The following is a 21,079-nucleotide window of genomic DNA, read 5'->3' as shown; positions in this document are numbered from 1 at the left end:
CCCTCTCACTGTATTCTGGGACCATCACTAGACTCCCTGAAACATAGACCCCCTCTCACTGTACTCTGGGACCATCACTAGACTCCCTGAAATATAGACCACCTCTCACTGTATTCTCGGACCATCACTAGACTCCCTGAAATATAGATCCCCCTCTCACTGTATTATGGGACCATCACTAGACTCCCTGAAATTTTGACCCCCCTCTCCTTGTATTCTCGGACCATCACTAGACACCCTGAAATATAGACCCCCTCTCACTGTATTCTCGGACCATCACTAGACTCCCTGAAATATAGACCCCCTCTCACTGTATTATGGGACCATCACTAGACTCCCTGAAATATAGATCCCCTCTCACTGTATTATGGGACCATCACTAGACTCCCTGAAATATAGACCCCCTCTCACTGTATTCTGGGACCATCACTAGACTCCCTGAAATATAGACCCCCTCTCACTGTACTCTGGGACCATCACTAGACTCCCTGAAATATAGACCCCCCTCTCTGTATTATGGGACCAATGCCTCTCTCCCTGAAATATAGACCCCCTCTCACTGTATTATGGGACCATCACTAGACTCCCTGAAATATAGACCCCCTCTCACTGTATTCTGGGACCATCACTAGACACCCTGAAATATAGAACCCCTCTCACTGTACTCTGGGACCATCACTAGACTCCCTGAAATATAGACCCCCTCTCACTGTATTCTCGGACCATCACTAGACTCCCTGAAATATAGACCCCCTCTCACTGTATTATGGGACCATCACTAGACTCCCTGAAATATAGAACCCCCTCTCAATGTATTCTTGGACCATCACTAGACTCCCTGAAACATAGACCCCCTCTCACTGTACTCTGGGACCATCACTAGACTCCCTGAAATATAGACCACCTCTCACTGTATTCTAGGACCATCACTAGACTCCCTGAAATATAGACCCCCTCTCACTGTATTCTGGGACCATCAGTAGACTCCCTGAAATATAGACCCCCCTCTCAATGTATTCTAGGACCATCAGTAGACACCCTGAAATATAGACCACCTCTCCTTGTATTCTCGGACAATCACTAGACACCCTGAAATATAGACCACCTCTCACTGTATTCTCGGACCATCACTAGACTCCCTGAAATATAGACCCCCCTCTCAAAGTATTCTAGGACCATCACTAGACACCTTGAAATATAGACAACCTCTCCTTGTATTCTCGGACCATCACTAGACTCCCTGAAATATAGACCACCTCTCACTGTATTCTAGGACCATCACTAGACTCCCTGAAATATAGACCACCTCTCACTGTATTCTAGGACCATCACTAGACTCCCTGAAATATAGACCCCCTCTCACTGTATTATGGGACCATCACTAGACTCCCTGAAATGTTGACCCCCCTCTCCTTGTATTCTCGGACCATCACTAGACTCCCTGAAATATAGACACCTTTTCACTGTATTCTCGGACCATCACTAGACTCCCTGAAATATAGACCCCCTCTCACTGTATTATGGGACCATCACTAGACTCCCTGAAATATAGAACCCCTCTCACTTTACTCTGGGACCATCACTAGACTCCCTGAAATATAGACCCCCTCTCACTGTATTCTCGGACCATCACTAGACACCCTGAAATATAGACCCCCTCTCACTGTATTCTGGGACCATCACTAGACTCCCTGAAATATAGAACCCCTCTCACTGTACTCTGGGACCATCACTAGACTCCCTGAAATATAGACCCCCTCTCACTGTATTCTCGGACCATCACTAGTCACCCTGAAATATAGACCCCCTCTCACTGTATTCTGGGACCATCAGTAGACTCCCTGAAATATAGACCCCCCTCTCAATGTATTCTAGGACCATCAGTAGACACCCTGAAATATAGACCACCTCTCCTTGTATTCTCGGACAATCACTAGACACCCTGAAATATAGACAACCTCTCACTGTATTCTCGGACCATCACTAGACTCCCTGAAATATAGACCCCCCTCTCAAAGTATTCTAGGACCATCACTAGACACCTTGAAATATAGACAACCTCTCCTTGTATTCTCGGACCATCACTAGACTCCCTGAAATATAGACCACCTCTCACTGTATTCTAGGACCATCACTAGACTCCCTGAAATATAGACCACCTCTCACTGTATTCTAGGACCATCACTAGACTCCCTGAAATATAGACCCCCTCTCACTGTATTATGGGACCATCACTAGACTCCCTGAAATGTTGACCCCCCTCTCCTTGTATTCTCGGACCATCACTAGACTCCCTGAAATATAGACACCTTTTCACTGTATTCTCGGACCATCACTAGACTCCCTTAAATATATAGACCCCCTCTCACTGTATTATGGGACCATCACTAGACTCCCTGAAATATAGAACCCCTCTCACTTTACTCTGGGACCATCACTAGACTCCCTGAAATATAGACCCCCTCTCACTGTATTCTGGGACCATCACTAGACACCCTGAAATATAGACCCCCTCTCACTGTATTCTGGGACCATCACTAGACTCCCTGAAAAATAGAACCCCTCTCACTGTACTCTGGGACCATCACTAGACTCCCTGAAATATAGACCCCCTCTCACTGTATTCTCGGACCATCACTAGTCACCCTGAAATATAGACCCCCTCTCACTGTATTCTGGGACCATCACTAGACTCCCTGAAATATAGACCCCCTCTCACTGTATTCTCGGACCATCACTAGACTCCCTGAAATATAGACCCCCTCTCACTGTATTATGGGACCATCACTAGACTCCCTGAAATATAGACCCCCCTCTCAATGTATTCTTGGACCATCACTAGACTCCCTGAAACATAGACCCCCTCTCACTGTACTCTGGGACCATCACTAGACTCCCTGAAATATAGACCACCTCTCACTGTATTCTCGGACCATCACTAGACTCCCTGAAATATAGACCCCCTCTCACTGTATTATGGGACCATCACTAGACTCCCTGAAATGTTGACCCCCCTCTCCTTGTATTCTCGGACCATCACTAGACACCCTGAAATATAGACCCCCTCTCACTGTATTCTCGGACCATCACTAGACTCCCTGAAATATAGACCCCCTCTCACTGTATTATGGGACCATCACTAGACTCCCTGAAATATAGATCCCCTCTCACTGTATTCTGGGACCATCACTAGACTCCCGGAAATATAGACCCCCTCTCACTGTACTCTGGGACCATCACTAGACTCCCTGAAATATAGACCACCTCTCACTGTATTCTCGGACCATCACACAACTCCCTGAAATACAGACCACCTCTCACTGTATTATGGGACCATCACTAGACTCCCTGAAATGTTGACCCCCCTCTTCTTGTATTCTCGGACCATCACTAGACACCCTGAAATATAGACCCCCTCTCACTGTATTCTGGGACCATCACTAGACTCCCTAAAATATAGACCCCCTCTCACTGTATTCTGGGACCATCACTAGACTCCCTGAAATATAGACCCCCTCTCACTGTATTCTCGGACCATCACCTCTCTCCCTGAAAAATAGACCCCCTCTCACTGTGCTCTGGGACCATCACTAGACTCGCTGAAATATAGACCCCTTCTCACTGTGTTCTAAGACCATAACAAGACTCCCTGAAATATACCCCTACCCCCCTCTCACTGTGATCTAGGACCATCACTAGGCTCCCTAAAGTATAGACCCCACCTGTCACTGTGTTCTGTGACCATCACTCGACTCCCTGATGTATAGAACCCCTCTCACTGTATTCTAGGACCATCAATAGACTCCCTGAAATATAGACCCCCTCTCACTGTACTCTGGGACCATCACTAGACACCCTGAACTATAGACCACCTCTCACTGTATTCTCGGACAATCAGTAGACACCCTGAAATATAGACCCCCTCTCACTGTATTCTGGGACCATCACTAGACTCCCTGAAATATAGACCCCCCTCTCAATGTATTCTAGGACCATCAGTAGACACCCTGAAATATAGACCACCTCTCCTTGTATTCTCGGACAATCACTAGACACCCTGAAATATAGACCACCTCTCACTGTATTCTCGGACCATCACTAGACTCCCTGAAATATAGACCCCCCTCTCAAAGTATTCTAGGACCATCACTAGACACCTTGAAATATAGACAACCTCTCCTTGTATTCTCGGACCATCACTAGACTCCCTGAAATATAGACCACCTCTCACTGTATTCTAGGACCATCACTAGACTCCCTGAAATATAGACCCCCTCTCACTGTATTCTAGGACCATCACTAGACACCCTGAAATATAGACCCCCTCTCCTTGTATTCTGGGACCATCACTAGACACCCTGAAATATAGACCCCCCCCTCTCTGTATTATGGGACCAATGCCTCTCTCCCTGAAATATAGACCCCCTCTCACTGTATTCTGGGACCATCACTAGACTCCCTGAAATATAAAACCCCTCTCACTGTTATCTAGGACCATCACTAGACTCCCTAAAATATAGACCCCCTCTCACTGTACTCTGGGACCATCACTAGACACCCTTAAATATAGACCACCTCTCACTGTATTCTAGGACCATCAGTAGACACCATGAAATATAGACCCCCTCTCACTGTATTCTGGGACCATCACTAGACTCCCTGAAATAAAGACCCCTCTCACTGTACTCTCGGACCATCACTAGACACCCTGAAATATAGACTCCCTCTCACTCTATTCTGGGACCATCACTAGACACCCTGAAATATAGACCCCCTCTCACTGTATTATGGACCTATCACCTCTCTCCCTGAAATATAGACCCCCTCTCACTGTATTCTGGGACCATCACTAGACTCTCTAAAATATAATTCCCCCTCTCACTGTATTCTGGGACCATCACTAGACTCCCTGAAATATAGACCCCCTCTCACTGTATTCTTGGACCATCACTAGACTCCCTGAAATATAAACCCCTTCTCACTGTGATCTAGGACCATCACTAGACTCTCTAAAATATAGTTCCCCCTCTCACTGTGTTATAGGACCATCACTACACTCCCTGAAATATAGACCCCCTCTCACTGTGATCTAGGATCATCACTTGATTCCCTGAAATATAGACCCCCCTCTCTGTATTCTGGGACCATTACCTCTCTCCCTGAAATAAAGTCCCCCTCTCACTGTATTCTGGGACCATTGTCTCTCTCCCTGAAATGTAGACTCCTTCTCACTGTATTCTGGGACCATCACTAGACTCCCTAAAATATAGACCCCCCTGTCACTGTATTATGGGACCATCACTAGACTCCCTGAAATATAGACCCCCCTCTCACTGTATTCTGGGACCATCACTAGACTCCCTGAAATATAGAACCCCTCTCACTGTGATCTAGGACCATCACTAGACTCCCTGAAATATAGACCCACTCTCACTGTATTCTGGGACAATCACTAGACTCAGTGAGATATAGACCCCCTCTCACTGTATTATGGGACCATCACCTCTCTCCATGAAATATAGATCTCATCTCACTGTATTCTGGGATCATCATTTAACCCACTGAAATATAGACCCCCCTCTCACTGTATTCTAATACCATCACTTTGCCTACTGAAATAGGCCACATTCCGTTCCCGTGTCCGAACTGTCGCATACAAACTATGGATGACTTACAAACTTCGTTGTCTACGACAGCGCCAACCATTCTCAGGATGTTGCGGTGCTCGCCCACCTCATTCAGGTAATAGAGGATCTTGCCTTTCATCAGCTGGCTGTCTTCATCGTCATAGTTTTCTGAGGAGATATGCAAAGTTCAACGTGAGTCAGTGAGTCATTCCTTAAACCCGTGAGTCCGTGAGTCACACACTCAGCCCGTAAATCATTCAGTCAGTGAGTGAGTCAATCAGTCAGACAGCCAGTGAGTCATTCACTCAGCCACTGAGTCATTCACTCAGTCAGTGTATCAGTTACTCAGTCAGTGAGTCATTCAGTCATTCAGTGAGTCAGTCACTCAGTCAGTGAGTCATTCAGTCAGTCAGTGAGTCCGTCACTCAGTCAGTGAGTCAGTCAGTCAGTCAGTCAGTCACTCAGTCATTCAGTCAGTCATTCAGTGAGTCAGTCACTCAGTCAGTCAGTCAGTCACCCAGTCAGTGAGTCATTCAGTCAGTCAGTCAGTCAGTGACTCAGTCAGTGAGTCATTCAGTCAGTGAGTGAGTGAGTGAGTGACTCAGTCATTTAATCAGTTTGTGAGTCATTCACTCACTCAGTGATTCATTCACATTCAGTCAGACTGTATGTAAGGTATACACCATATAGAAACATTAAACCCCTGGTTAAAATCTGATGCAGTTGAAACACACGTTACGCCATGGTAATAGTTGTCATAGTAACCTTTCAGCATCTTAGCCACGACAGTCTCCGCGTTATTGCCTGCACGTGACAGGGTGGCCTTGTATATCTTGGCGAACTTGCCCTCGGTGATCAGCGTGTCGAGTGTCAGTCTCTCTGAAGACAGCTGCGTTCCTATTGGGATGTCGTAGTCGTTGCCACCGTACACATAGATGTCGTCATCAACGGCCTTGCCTCGTACCTGGGACCACGCATCGAGAAAAGGTTAATTATTAAATCAAACTGAATAATTTATCAATTTATCAATATTAATTGTATTGCAAACAGTCATTAAATTTACAAGTAAGTATACGAAATAAATTTGAGATTAAAATGAAATCTCGTTGATCGGACCTTACCGCTATGTTCAAATGAATGACGGGAAGGCGTAGCATCATACATTGTACGTTATTACTTTTATTGAAAGTTCAAAATTAGTTTGAAACTGAATTGTGGGCATTTGGTACAAGAGCGCATGGTAACATCCGAGATGAATTGTGGGCATTTGGTGCAGGAGCGCATGGTAACATAAGAGATGAATTGTGGGCATTTGGTACAAGAGCGCATGGTAACATCCGAGATGAATTGTGGGCATTTGGTACAAGAGCGCATGGTAACATCCGAGATGAATTGTGGGCATTTGGTGCAAGAGCGCATGGTAACATCCGAGATGAATTGTGGGCATTTGGTACAAGAGCGCATGGTAACATCCGAGATGAATTGTGGGCATTTGGTGCAAGAGCGCATGGTAACATCAGAGATGAATTGTGAGCATTTGGTACAAGAGCGCATGGTAACATCAGAGATGAATTGTGGGCATTTGGTACAAGAGCGCATGGTAACATCCGAGATGAATTGTGGGCATTTGGTACAAGAGCGCATGGTAACATCAGAGATGAATTGTGGGCATTTGGTACAAGAGCGCATGGTAACATCAGAGATGAATTGTGGGCATTCGGTGCAAGAGCGCATGGTAACATCTGAGATGAATTGTGGGCATTTGAGGCAAGAGTGCATGGTAACATCAGAGATGAATTGTGGGCATTCGGTGCAAGAGCGCATGGTAACATCAGAGATGAATTGTGGGCATTCGGTGCAAGAGCGCATGGTAACATCTGAGATGAATTGTGGGCATTTGGTACAAGAGCGCATGGTAACATCAGAGATGAATTGTGGGCATTTGGTGCAAGAGTGCATGGTAACATCAGAGATGAATTGTGGGCATTTGGTACAAGAGCGCATGGTAACATCAGAGATGAATTGTGGGCATTTGGTGCAAGAGTGCATGGTAACATCAGAGATGAATTGTGGGCATTTGGTACAAGAGCGCATGGTAGCATCAGAGATGCATTGTGGGCATTTGGTACAAGAGCGCATGGTAACATCCGAGATGAATTGTGGGCATTTGGTACAAGAGCGCATGGTAACATCAGAGATGCATTGTGGGCATTTGGTACAAGAGCGCATGGTAACATCCGAGATGAATTGTGGGCATTTGGTACAAGAGCGCATGGTAACATCAGAGATGAATAGTGGGCATTTGGTGCAAGTGCGCATGGTAACATCAGAGATGAATTGTGGGCATTTGGTACAAGAGCGCATGGTAACATCAGAGATGAATTGTGGGCATTTGGTACAAGAGCGCATGGTAACATCAGAGATGAATTGTGGGCATTTGGTACAACAGCGCATGGTAACATCAGAGATGCATTGTAGGAAACCTTTCTGGACATCCGGGCGAAGGCGACAGCAGCTTTGCCGCGAGGCTTGGCTTCCTTCTTGCCCACAATGATGGCCAGGATGCCGAGATGCCACAGAAGGAACACGGCGACCGCGATCGCCACCAGCAGGATAACACCTGAACAAAAGATAAAACACCCATAGCCACTGACCGGTAGAGTGCGTGAGTGAGTTGGGTATAAAGCCGCTTTGAACAGTATTTCAGTCAGGCGGTGATTCATGCACAGGTCTTGTACGTTCACCGCCGTTGTGAAACATAGTGCTGACTAGCCAAGAAACTTAATCATGGCGAATTCGGGATTCGAACCCACGGTCAAAGACTATTTAAACCTATAGATTAATTAATTCACATCTGACTGATCATATTGTCCGTGAAAGAGGAAATGTTTTCCATTCGGCTACGTCGCAGCGGTCGACATGAACCAGCGTTGTGGTATAAGGTGACATGTTGATTCCCCAAGTGACTCAGATGATACTCACACGGGTAGGCACTGACACGCCGAGGATCATAATCAGGACTAGCAAGCTAAGGGAGACAATTCACATGAAGGCGTGACGCCGAATTATTGATTGAAGAGACAGAGAGACAGACAAACACACATACACACACACATGTATGCACGTCACTATACAAATGCAGCCATCTTGAACGAGATGTCAAACCCCACTTGACCTCGCCTCACCGTCTACTGTGATCTGCTAAAACTACATTTTTCTTCATGCGGCGTTAAACCATACTTACTGGTCGCCACGCCCGCCTTCCCCCCAGCAGTGAGGCCTGAGAACTCGGGGGCCGGTCCTGTGGACAGATAGTGGATAGTGTAGACAGGATACAGATAGACGGATAGTGTAGTAGATGATGCTAAACAGGGCACAGACAGGATACAGATAGACGGATAGTGTTGTAGTTGATGCTAAACACAGGGTATAGACATGATACAGATAGACGGATAGTGTTGTAGCTGATGCTAAACACAGGGTATAGACATGATACAGATAGACGGATAGTTTTGTAGATGATGCTAAACAGAGGGCACAGACAGGATACAGATAGACGGATAGTGTTGTAGTTGATGCTAAACACAGGGTATAGACATGATACAGATAGACGGATAGTGTTGTAGTTGATGCTAAACACAGGGTATAGACATGATACAGATAGACGGATAGTGTTGTAGCTGATGCTAAACACAGGGTATAGACATGATACAGATAGACGGATAGTTTTGTAGATGATGCTAAACAGAGGGCACAGACAGGATACAGATAGACGGATAGTGTTGTAGTTGATGCTAAACACAGGGTATAGACATGATACAGATAGACGGATAGTGTTGCAGTTGATGCTAAACACAGGGTATAGACATGATACAGATAGACGGATAGTGTTGTAGATGATGCTAAACACAGGGTATAGACAGGATATATATAGACGGGTAGTGTTGTAGATGATGCTAAACACAGGATATAGACATGATACAGATAGACGGATAGTGTTGTAGATGCTGCTAAAGAAAGGGCACAGACAGGATACAGACAGACGAACAGTGTTGTAGATGATGCTAAACACAGGGCACAGACAGGATACAGACAGACGGATAGTGTTGTAGCTGATGCTAAACACGGGGTATAGACAGGATACATATAGACGGATAGTGTTGTAGATGATGCTAAACACAGGGTATAGACAGGATACAGATAGACGGATAGTGTAGTAGTTGATGCTAAACACAGGGTATAGACATGATACAGATAGACGGATAGTTTTGTAGATTATGCTAAACACATGGTAAAGATAGGGTACAGATAGACGGATAGTGTTGTAGCTGATGCTATACACAGGGTACAGACGGGATACAGATAGACGGATAGTGTAGTAGATGATGCTAAACACAGGGCACAGACATGATACAGATAGACGGATAGTGTTGTAGATGATGCTAAACACAGGGTATAGACAGGATACAGATAGACGGATAGTGTTGTAGATGATGCTAAACACAGGATATAGACAGGATACATATAGACGGATAGTGTTGTAGATGATGCTAAACACAGGGTATAGACAGGATACAGATAGACGGATAGTGTTGTAGATGATGCTAAACACAGGATATAGACAGGATACAGATAGACGGATAGTGTAGTAGATGATGCTAAACACAGGATATAGACAGGATACAGATAGACGGATAGTGTAGTAGATGATGCTAAACACATGGTAAAGATAGGGTACAGATAGAAGGATAGTGTTGTAGATGATGCTAAACAAAACACAGGGTATAGACAGGATACAGATAGACGGATAGTGTAGTAGATGCTGCTAAAGAAATGGCACAGACACGATACAGATAGACGGGTAGTGTTGTAGATGCTGCTAAAGAAATGGTACAGACAGGATACAGATAGACGGATAGTGTTGTAGATGATGCTAAACACAGGGCACAAACAGGATACAGATAGATGAATAGTGTTGTAGATAATGCTAAACACAGGGCACAGACAGGATACAGATAGACGGATAGTGTTGTAGATGCTGCTAAAGAAATGGCACAGACATGATACAGATAGACGGATAGTGTTGTAGATGCTGCTTAAGAAATGGCACAGACACGATACAGATAGACGGGTAGTGTTGTAGATGCTGCTAAAGAAATGGTACAGACAGGATACAGATAGACGGATAGTGTTGTAGATGATGCTAAAGAAATGGTACAGACAGGATACAGATAAACGGATAGTGTTGTAGATGATGCTAAAGAAATGGTACCGACAGGATACAGATAAACGGATAGTGTTGTAGATGATGCTAAACACAAGATATAGACAGGATACAGATAAACGGATAGTGTTGTAGCTGATGCTAAACACAGGATATAGACATGACACAGATAGACGGATAGTGTTGTAGATGATGCTAAACACAGGATATAGACATGATACAGATAGACGGATAGTGTTGTAGATGATGCTAAACACAGGATACAGACATGATACAGATAGACGGATAGTGTAGTAGATGATGCTAAACACAGGGTATAGACAGGATACATATAGACGGATAGTGTTGTAGATGATGCTAAACACAGGGCACAGACATGCGATTTAGCAAGTGAAATTGCTAAAGAAACATCTGTAAAATGATTATTTTTGCGTTGAAGCATTCTGCTAGCTGCTGCCAGAAGCGGTTGTATAATATCATTGTTTAACAGTACAAGTTTTAACTGGACTCCAAGATCCGACCTCCTGTCTGTGAGTTAGTGACAGAGCGGTGTCCGCCCCGGGAACACTGGTCACTCAGTCCTGCTGGGTGTTCTGTCACGTGATTACCAGGCGTGAACACCTGGTGTCATCACTGAGTTTCAGTGGCCTGTCATACAAGTTTCACAGCTATTGTGCCCTATACGCCACATGGAATCTGTTTCTGCGGATCATCAACACTTAGTCTAGTTAATCTATAACATCCACATGTTGTGTTACATGGTACCATTTCTACCTAATTCTACCGGCAACAGACCTGTGAAGATCCGGAGTGGAATAGGTCTTCAGCAACCCACTAATCCCAGCTGTTGTGGGGAGCTACTAAACACTTACAGTGATACCAGGTTTACCAGTGAAGATCTAGGGTAGAATAGGACTTCAGCAACCCACTAATCCCAGCTGTTGTGAGGAGCTACTAAACACTGTACAGTGATACCAGGTTTACCCGTGAAGATCTAGGGTAGAATAGGACTTCAGCAACCCACTAATCCCAGCTGTTGCGATGAACTACTAAACACTGTACAGTGATACCAGGTTTACCAGTGAAGATCTAGGGTAGAATAGGACTTCAGCAACCTAAGCTTGTCGTAATAGGCGACTAACGTATCAGCCCTTATCAGCTATCATCGTATCAGGTCATATCAACTGGCATCGTATCTAAGGTGCGACTAACGGGATCGGATGATCAGGCTCGCTGACTTGGTTGATGCATGTCATCGTATCCCAATTGCGTGGATCGATGCTCATGATGTCAATCACTGGGTTGTCTGATCCAGACGCGATTATGTACAGACTGTCGTCATATAAGAGTGGTAAGAGGTTTATGTGTAAGTACCATTTATCTACAAACCTGTCCTAAATTGGAACGCCACCGCGTCACTCATCTCCCCACCGTATCCATTTATAAGATGGGCCGTGTAGTTAGTCTCGGGCTGGAGACCGGTCAGGTCGTAGAAGGTGTTGAGACGATGGATCTTCTCCTTGACGGCCGCCCCCGTATAGTTGATCCACAGTTCGCTGACGTTGTAGCAGCTGGGGGCGTTGGTCCAGGAGATGCGGACCGTGTTGTATCCGCCCCGGATAACTCGCACATCACGTGGGGGAGCGTCTAGTGACAGGGGTAGAGTGGTGAGAAATGAATAGAACTGGTGAATGTGTTGGCACAATGAAAGTTAAAACATGCATGTCAGTATAATTGTGTCTACGACGAAATGTCCCATTCATTGATGAGATACACACATAACTTGACCAACTTCTAAAGCTGGGTAGGGGATCTTCAACACATAGTCAGATCATGTCGAACTGGTAGCGGGGGCGGGGGCGGGGTACATACAAAGGTAGTACACATAGTTAAGGCACAACACGTGGGTCAGCCGGACCGGGCGGCGGAGGGAGAGCATGTACAGTAAACTACGCTTATAACGAACTCAAGGGCCACAGAGTTTAGTTCGATATAACCGTAGTTCGTTATACGCATATATACAGGAATGGCCGGGAGCAAAATGTCAGTTCGTTATAAGCGTGTTCGTTATAACCGTAGTTTACTATATACCAGCTTGAACTGGTAATTCAATTGCGACGGGTAGATTACGTAACTAGCACGTGTCGGGCTGGGAGAACAGGTAGAATACCAGGAACGGTCGAACAGGGCTTGTAGACAGGAGGAGCAGCGCTAGAATGTCAACAGGTTGGGGGACACACGAATGTAAGAGAGGGGCCAGAGTAAAGTGTTGATCACAGCCTACAGCAGGCAGTGGGTATAACAGTTGGAAGTCTGTAGTTAACAACCTGCAACTACATTTGTTTAAGGAAGAGAATTTATGGATGTCAACTTCTGTATTATGAGGAACACAACGTTTCGGAGTACAGGGGAAGAAGGAGTAAGCATATATTCCGAAACGTTGTGTATCTCATGATAAAGAAGTTGACATCCATAAATTTATTTTTCTTTTTTTGTATCACTTCTAATGCCTTTCACAGACATCATTAGTTTAGAATAAAAGACGACACATAGACGTCAGAATACTTACATTCACCTATTCCACTGAAACTGTTGATGTTCGTTATCTGAAAATAGGAAGAATTTATTTAAACCTTTGAACCAGTGTTCCGTTTAGAACTTGGAGCTTTCCACGAGGAGACTGACAGCCTCCCTTGACAAGACTGTGACAGCCTCCCTTGACAAGACTGTGACAGCCTCCCTTGACAAGACTGTGACAGCCTCCCTTGACAAGACTGTGACAGCCTCCCTTGACAAGACTGCGACAGCCTACCCCAGGCGTAACTCATCAGCCTAGATTACAACCTTAGGATTGTTATCGCAAAATGATATAATTATACATATATGTGTGCATTTTCTCACTTCCATATTATTTTGCAACACGGCAGAAGTGCATATAGTGACCTGGAGAGAGCTTGTCGTGCTGAGCATGGCGGGGTTGGTGACTTTGACCGTCAGGGTCATGACCTCTGTAGCGAGACTCTCCTTCTCCACCCTCAGCCAGCAATGGTTGATGGGGATGCTGACGGTGCTGCGGAAGCAGTCGTTGGATGGCGTGCAGCGGCCTAACGCGGGATCTGCGTCGTACTCGGCTTTCTGGGGATGGAGATTAAAGGGACACTGTAACACACTAATGTGGCTCTCCTTAAACAACCCTTAAGTTACTGAACGCTACACTTCAACGCATCCCTTTCTCACTGAGAGGAATAAAGATTCATATAGGATGACGTTAAGGCTAAGTATAGTTTGTGCCGTGTTCGGCATCTCATGGGTAGTTCCCAGTTACATTAAGTTTGCACGTGCGGTTAATTTGTAATTAAGATCTGTTAGATCTTACGGTCTGCTCGTACTGTGCTTGTCGTAAGAGGCGACCAACGGGATCGGGTGGTCAGGCTCGTTCACTTGTTTGATGCATGTCATCGTATCCCATTTGCGTGTATCGATGCTCATTATACCAATCACTGGATTGTCTGGTCCAGACCGCCTTCATATAGCTGGGATATTGCTGAGTGTGGCGTTAAACAACAAACAAACATACGGTCTGTTTGTACATATGGTCTGTTTGATCTTATGGCCTGTTTGTACATACGGTCTGTTTTAGCTTTAGATATGTTTGTACATACGGTCTGTTTGATTTTTGCGTCTGTTTGTACATATGGTCTGTTTGTACATAGGGTCTGATTGATCTTACGGTCTGCTTGTACATACTGTCTGTTTGATCTTTCAGTCTGTTTGTACATACGGTCTGTTTGATCTTTCGGTCTGTTTGTACATACTGTCTGTTTGATCTTTCAGTCTGTTTGTACATGTGGTTTTTTTATTCCTTTGGTCTTTTTGTACATATGGTCCGTTTGATATTTCGGTCTGTTTGTACATACTGTCTGTTTGATCTTTTGATCTGTAGGTACATACGGTCTCTTTGATCGTTCGGTCTGTGTGTACAGACGGTCCGTTTGTACATACGGTCTGTTTGATCTACCGTTCTGTTTGTACATACTGTCTGTTTGATCTTTCGGTCCGTTTGTACATACGGTCGTTTGATCTTTCGGTCTGTTTGTACAGACGGTCGCTTTGATCTTTCGGTAGTTTGTACATACGGTCGCTTTGATCTTTCGGTCTGTTTGTACATACGGTCTGTTTGATCTTTCGGTCTGTTTGTACATACTGTCTGTTTGATCTTTCAGTCTGTTTGTACATATAGTCTGTTTTGACAGACGTTCAGTTCGAAATTACGGTCTATTTTCACTCACGGTCTGGTTAACTTGTGGTCTGTTTGTACATACGGTCAGTTCGTAATTACAGTCTATTTTCACTCACGGTCTGGTTAACTTATGGTCTGTTTGTACATGCCGTCAGTTCGTCATTACGGCCTATATTTTACTCACGGTCTGGTTAACTTATGGTATGTTTGTACATACGGTCAGTTCGTCATTACGGTTTAATTTCACTCAAGGTCTGGTTAACTTATGGTCTGTTTGTACATACGGTCAGTTCGTCATTACGGTCTATTTTCACTCACGGTCAGGTTAACTTATGGTCTGTTTGTACATGCCGTCAGTTCGTCATTACGGCCTATATTTAAATCACGGTCTGGTTAACTTATGGTATGTTTGTACATACGGTCAGTTCGTCATTACGGTTTAATTTCACTCAAGGTCTGGTTAACTTATGGTCTGTTTGTACATAAGGTCAATTCGTAATTACGCTCTATTTTCACTCAAGGTCTGGTTAACTTATGGTCCTTTTGTACATACGGTATTACGGTTTATTTTCACTCAAGGTCTGGTTAACTTATGGCCTGTTTGTACATACAGTCAGTTCGTAATTACGGTCTATTGTCACTCAAGGTCTGGTTAACTTATGGTCTGTTTGTACATACGGTCAGTTCGTAATTACAGTTTATTTTCACTCAAGGTCTGTTTAACTTATGGTATGTTTGTACTTTCATTTTGTGTTGACCTACATTCAGTGTGTACTGTGTCCGATCCAGCGTCCCTGTGCGCGTCACCTTCCCCGTGCTGTTCCGGACAAGACGCCAGGTGACCTCCCACAGTCCGCTGTCGTCATCTATCGCCGTCAGGGGCACGCTGTAATACATTAACATGGCCATCCTTGAACAAACGTTAAGTTACTTGACGCTTTCAACTGCAGCTCTTTCTCACCGACAGATACCCAGAATCCCATAAGTTGTCGTGGCCACAGTGGGGAATCCAGTACGTTATAGGTGACGTACAAACATGGCCAAACTTACAAAGAGGGTGATATTCTTACAGGCGAGGTGAAATGTGGTTTAAGGTTTATATAGCGACGTGCGTGTGCTTGTACTAGTCCGAACTGATTTTATAGTGCTAGCCCACTGAGATACCCTGCCGCAGTTTAACATGGGCGTCAAGCAGGGTAACAAGCCATACGTGTCACGTCTTTTGGTATGACACTGCCAGGGATCGAACCCCCTACCTTCCGCTCCCCCGGCGGACGCTCTACCACTAGACCACGGAGGCGGTCGATATACTCTCAGAGAAGATGATAAACTTTTAGAGAGGAGTTACACTCACAGGGAGGATGATATACTTACAAAGAGGAGTTACACTCACGGGGAGGATGATAAACTTTTAGAGAGGAGTTACACTCACAGAGAGGATGATAAACTTACAGAAAGGAGTTACACTCGCAGGGAGGATGATAAACTTACAGAGAGGAGTTACACTCACAGGGAAGATGATAAACTTTGAGAGAGGAGTTACACTCACAGGGAGGATGATATACTTACAGATAGGAGTTACACTCACAGGGAGGATGATATACTTACAGAGAGGAGTTACACTCACAGGGAGGATGATATACTTACAGAGAGGAGTTACACTCACAGGGAGGATGATATACTTACAGAGAGGAGTTACACTCACAGGGAGGATGATATACTTGCAGAGAGGAGTTACACTCACAGGGAGGATGATATACTTACAGAGAGGAGTTACACTCACAGAGAGGATGATAAACTTTGAGAGAGGAGTTACACTCACAGGGAGGATGATATACTTACAGAGAGGAGTTACACTCACAGGGAGGATGATATACTTACAGAGAGGAGTTACACTCACAGGGAGGATGATATACTTACAGAGAGGAGTTACACTCACAGGGAGGATGATATACTTACAGAAAGGAGTTACACTCACAGAGAGGATGATAAACTTTGAGAGAGGAGTTACACTCACAGGGAGGATGATATACTTACAAAGAGGAGTTACACTCACAGAGAGGATGATAAACTTTGAGAGAGGAGTTACACTCACAGGGAGGATGATATACTTACAAAGAGGAGTTACACTCACAGAGAGGATGATAAACTTTTAGAGAGGAGTTACACTCACAGGGAGGATGATAAACTTACAGAGAGGAGTTACACTCACAGGGAGGATGATAAACTTACAGAGAGGAGTTACACTCACAGGGAGGATGATATACTTACAGAGAGGAGTAATGGTACGTCCCATTCTGTACATTTTTGTCCAATTCTCGCAGCCTGACAACTGGCTTGGAGTTATCAAAGCTGACCAGTGTGCTATCTATCTTCGTATTACTCATAATGTCCGTCGCCCGTACCCAAACCCGGATACTGTCACCGTTGATTCGTTTTTCACTTCTAATCACAAATCTTTCCCCAAGTGGTTGTACCTGGCTCCATGTTTTTGGGGAGGATAATGTGGACCCACCGGCATGGTCCCGACCATAGGACACTTCAAACTTCACAATACCGTGGACATTGGGGATTTCAGCACGAGTTCTCTCCCCTTCATCGTCATCGAACGATACACCTTTGAGAGTGAACCGACTGGAAGAGCCGACTTCTTTTTCGATGTCTGCAAACTGAGTGGGGTACTCCAGCACTTCGTTCAAAAAATTGCCCTTGTCGTGAACGTCGTTAGCGAAGTGTCCTCCCCATTCCACGACAACTTCGGCGTCGACGTTCGCTTGCCACGTGTGACCAGTGTCTGCTGCAGCGCTAGATATGAACAGCGGGTCGTTGTCGTTTGTGGTGACGTTGGAGACGTTGTCGTACAGAAACAGTCGCCGGGCGTACCGCGAGTTGTTGGCTCGGTCCGAGGCCTCCAAGATGACGGAGTACATGCCAGGTGTAGGCGGGGGATACTCCACCCGGGGGGTGCCGTTAGCTGCCAGCCACTCCCTATTGATGAGGGGTTCGAGGGGCGTCTTCTCCCCCAGCTTGCCGTCCGCGGTGATGATGTCAAGTCGGAACACCTCCCATGCATAGCGGTGCATACCAGACAGCATGTCCGTCCAGCCATCCCAAGTAATTGCGACTGGAGTCTACAACAGTTATGTGACAAGTGAGTAAATCCGTTTTTACGCCGCATTCAGCAATGTTACAGCAATATCATGGGCGGGGGATGGGCTTCTCTCAGTGCACCTTTGTCAAACCTGGGCCTCCGACCGCTTAAGCCACAATGTTTCCCCACCGTATCAATAGCAAGTGCGTGAGAGCGTGACGTGGCGGAAGAACTTAGCACGACGCAGGTGTTGATCACTCAGGTGAAACAAACAATCATATAGAAAAGAGAGATTCGAACCTAGCAACAAAGGGAAGCAACTCAGCAACTGCAGAATGTTAGAAACAATGAATGGTCCTGGCAGGGTGGGAGCTGATACAACGGGTGCTGATAGAGTGGATGACAAACTCATATGCCATGGTTGACAGGGGCCGGTGTCAGAGAGTGTGATTCCCCCCCTAGCCTAAATTCCCCCCGGAAAAAGGGCTATATAGCTAAATTTCCCCCGGAAAAAGGGCTATATAGCCTAATTTTCCCCCGGAAAAAGGGCTATATAGCCTAATTTTCCCCCGGAAAAAGGGCTATATAGCCTAATTTTCCCCCGGAAAAAGGGCTATATAGCTAAATTTCCCCCGGGGAAAAATGACTACATAGCCATATTTCCGCTTTAGAGTCAGATTTCCCCCCTTAGCACAAGGGGGAAATATGACTATATAGCAGAATTTCCCCTATATCCCTCAGATTTTTGAATGCAGTATTAAAAAACATAACCTACTGCACCATTTAACAAACATTGATCAAACAGCAATGGCAAAACTTAACGTCTTGCATGCCATATTTGACAGAGAAATTGGAGTTAAACATGTCTCAATTGAAAACAAGCTTTTAGGAATCCTGTATAACAAGTTTAGTGTTGAAAACATAGACGATTCCGACTTGCCACTTGTTATTCATGCCAGAGAACTTATTTATGAACTGTTGCTGGATACAAGTAAATACTTCACGTCAGTGATTTTCTACAATGCAGTGATTAATGGTGTGTTGGAATCATATATCTTCCACTGAAACATGAGTTGAAAAACTTGCGGCGTCACCTTTGGCAAGTGATCTTGTTCATGCATGCCTCTCTCCACAAACAGTAAATGGGTACCAAGGAGTAAATGTGGTAATGGGAATGTGAATGGGTTATCTTCTAGCGCCTGACAGGCAGCTTTGGTTGCATATGTGTTTCAACTAGCAATGTGACGTATTGTTCCTGAAGACGGTTGGAAGATTTTAGATTCGCTGATTTACCTCAAATACACAAAATAAAAAAACCCAAAACAACACTTACACTACTAAATAAATATATAGTACATAAAAAAATTCATTTCGTCAGTGACAAAATGCTGATCTGATCTGTCGAGTGATCCGCCATATCTCACTGTCGAAATGAACTATCCTCTATTTATTAAAATTAAGAATGTATGGCGCAAAAAAACACAAGATTTTAATCATGGTCTCTCTTGTAAATTACTCTATCAGCCAACTGTACATCTAGGTACTTTTGATAATAGACATATATTTAAAAATTGGCTTGATAGTGTATTTTCCGGGTGGGAAATATGGCCATATAGTGTGCTTTCCGTGGGAAGTATGGCTATATAGCCAGTTTTCCGGCGAAAATTTGGCTATATAGTCCTTTTTCCGGGGGATAATTAGGCTAGGGGGGGAATTTTATTCTCTGACACCGGCCTGAATGGCGCGGACTATTCGGTGGGGGGGGGGGGGGGGGGGGGGGGGGACTCACTCGAGTAATATCCCTGTCTATGTGTAGTGGTGATGTACTGCAGGACGGCTGACTGTAGCAGTGTTCAGGTTTATTCAGGTCGAACTTGAACATGAGCGTCTTAGATGAAGTCAACTGATTGTAGTCCTCGTTCTTGAAGAAACGTCTAGTTTCCGGGTTGACCAGCTCCCTGCGTCCTCCACTGGTGAAGGTCAGGGTCACTTCAATCCTACGCCAAGTGAAACGTATCCTTTAATTCACACTTCGTTAACAGCACACCAGATACAGTATTTACTTATTAGCTGTTTATCTTAAGTAATCCTTTTACAATGCAGCTAGGTCCCTATATTATTAATCTTTTTCATCATCGTACTAAACTTCTATATTATCACCCTCAACTAAGTCTCTATATTCTCAACCCGCTAGTTCCCAATATCAGGAACAAACTAGTTATTATCACTAGACATCTATATTATCATCCCACTAGACATTAATATTATCACCCCACTAGACATCTGTATTTTCATCCAACTAGCCATCTGTATTATCACCCCACTAAACATCTATATTATCATCCCACTAAACATCTATATTATCACCCCACTAAACATCTACATTATCAACCCACTAGACATCTATATTATCACCCCACTAGACATCTATATTATCACCCCACTAGACATCTATATTATCACCCCACTAGACATTCATATTATGGACCCTGTCGTTCTCTATATTATCACTTCCAGTCGTTCTCTATATTATCACCCCACTAGACATCTATATTATCACCCAAGTCATTCTCTATATTATCACCCAAGTCATTTTCTGTATTATCACCCAAGTCATTCTCTGTATTATCACCCAAGTCATTCTCTATATTATCAACCAAGTCATTCTCTATATTATCAACCATGTTGTTCTCTGTATTATCACCAAAGTCATTCTCTGTATTATCACCCAAGTCATTCTCTATATTATCAACCCTGTCGTTCTCTGAATTATCACCCAAGTCATTCTCTGTATTATCACCCAAGTCATTCTCTGTATTATCACCCAAGTCATTCTCTATATTATCAACCCTGTCGTTCTCTGTATTATCACCCACGTCATTCTCTGTATTATCACC

General features: G+C 44.5%; 1 protein-coding gene across 2 annotated transcripts in view; it reads right to left on the bottom strand.

Moving 5' to 3' along the window:
* Positions 1–21,079, bottom strand: part of LOC139464810 (uncharacterized) — a 60,804-nt gene that overhangs the window by 11,955 nt on the left and 27,770 nt on the right. For both annotated transcript variants that reach the window (XM_071246328.1, XM_071246329.1), the window contains 10 exons: positions 19,972–20,179; positions 17,363–18,222; positions 15,854–15,977; positions 13,795–13,986; positions 13,421–13,457; positions 12,241–12,498; positions 8,872–8,928; positions 8,111–8,247; positions 6,393–6,591; positions 5,676–5,795 (listed from right to left, as the gene is read on the bottom strand). In XM_071246328.1, the coding sequence (XP_071102429.1) occupies positions 5,676–5,795; positions 6,393–6,591; positions 8,111–8,247; positions 8,872–8,928; positions 12,241–12,498; positions 13,421–13,457; positions 13,795–13,986; positions 15,854–15,977; positions 17,363–18,222; positions 19,972–20,179 (2,192 nt within the window). The remainder of the gene's footprint in view (positions 1–5,675; positions 5,796–6,392; positions 6,592–8,110; positions 8,248–8,871; positions 8,929–12,240; positions 12,499–13,420; positions 13,458–13,794; positions 13,987–15,853; positions 15,978–17,362; positions 18,223–19,971; positions 20,180–21,079) is intronic.

The sequence above is a fragment of the Haliotis cracherodii genome, unplaced genomic scaffold (genome assembly GCF_022045235.1).
Source record: "Haliotis cracherodii isolate W230 unplaced genomic scaffold, xgHalCrac1.p SCAF_17, whole genome shotgun sequence".
NCBI classification, from domain to species: Eukaryota; Metazoa; Mollusca; class Gastropoda; order Lepetellida; family Haliotidae; genus Haliotis; species Haliotis cracherodii.
This window is presented reverse-complemented; position numbering and strand designations above follow the sequence as displayed.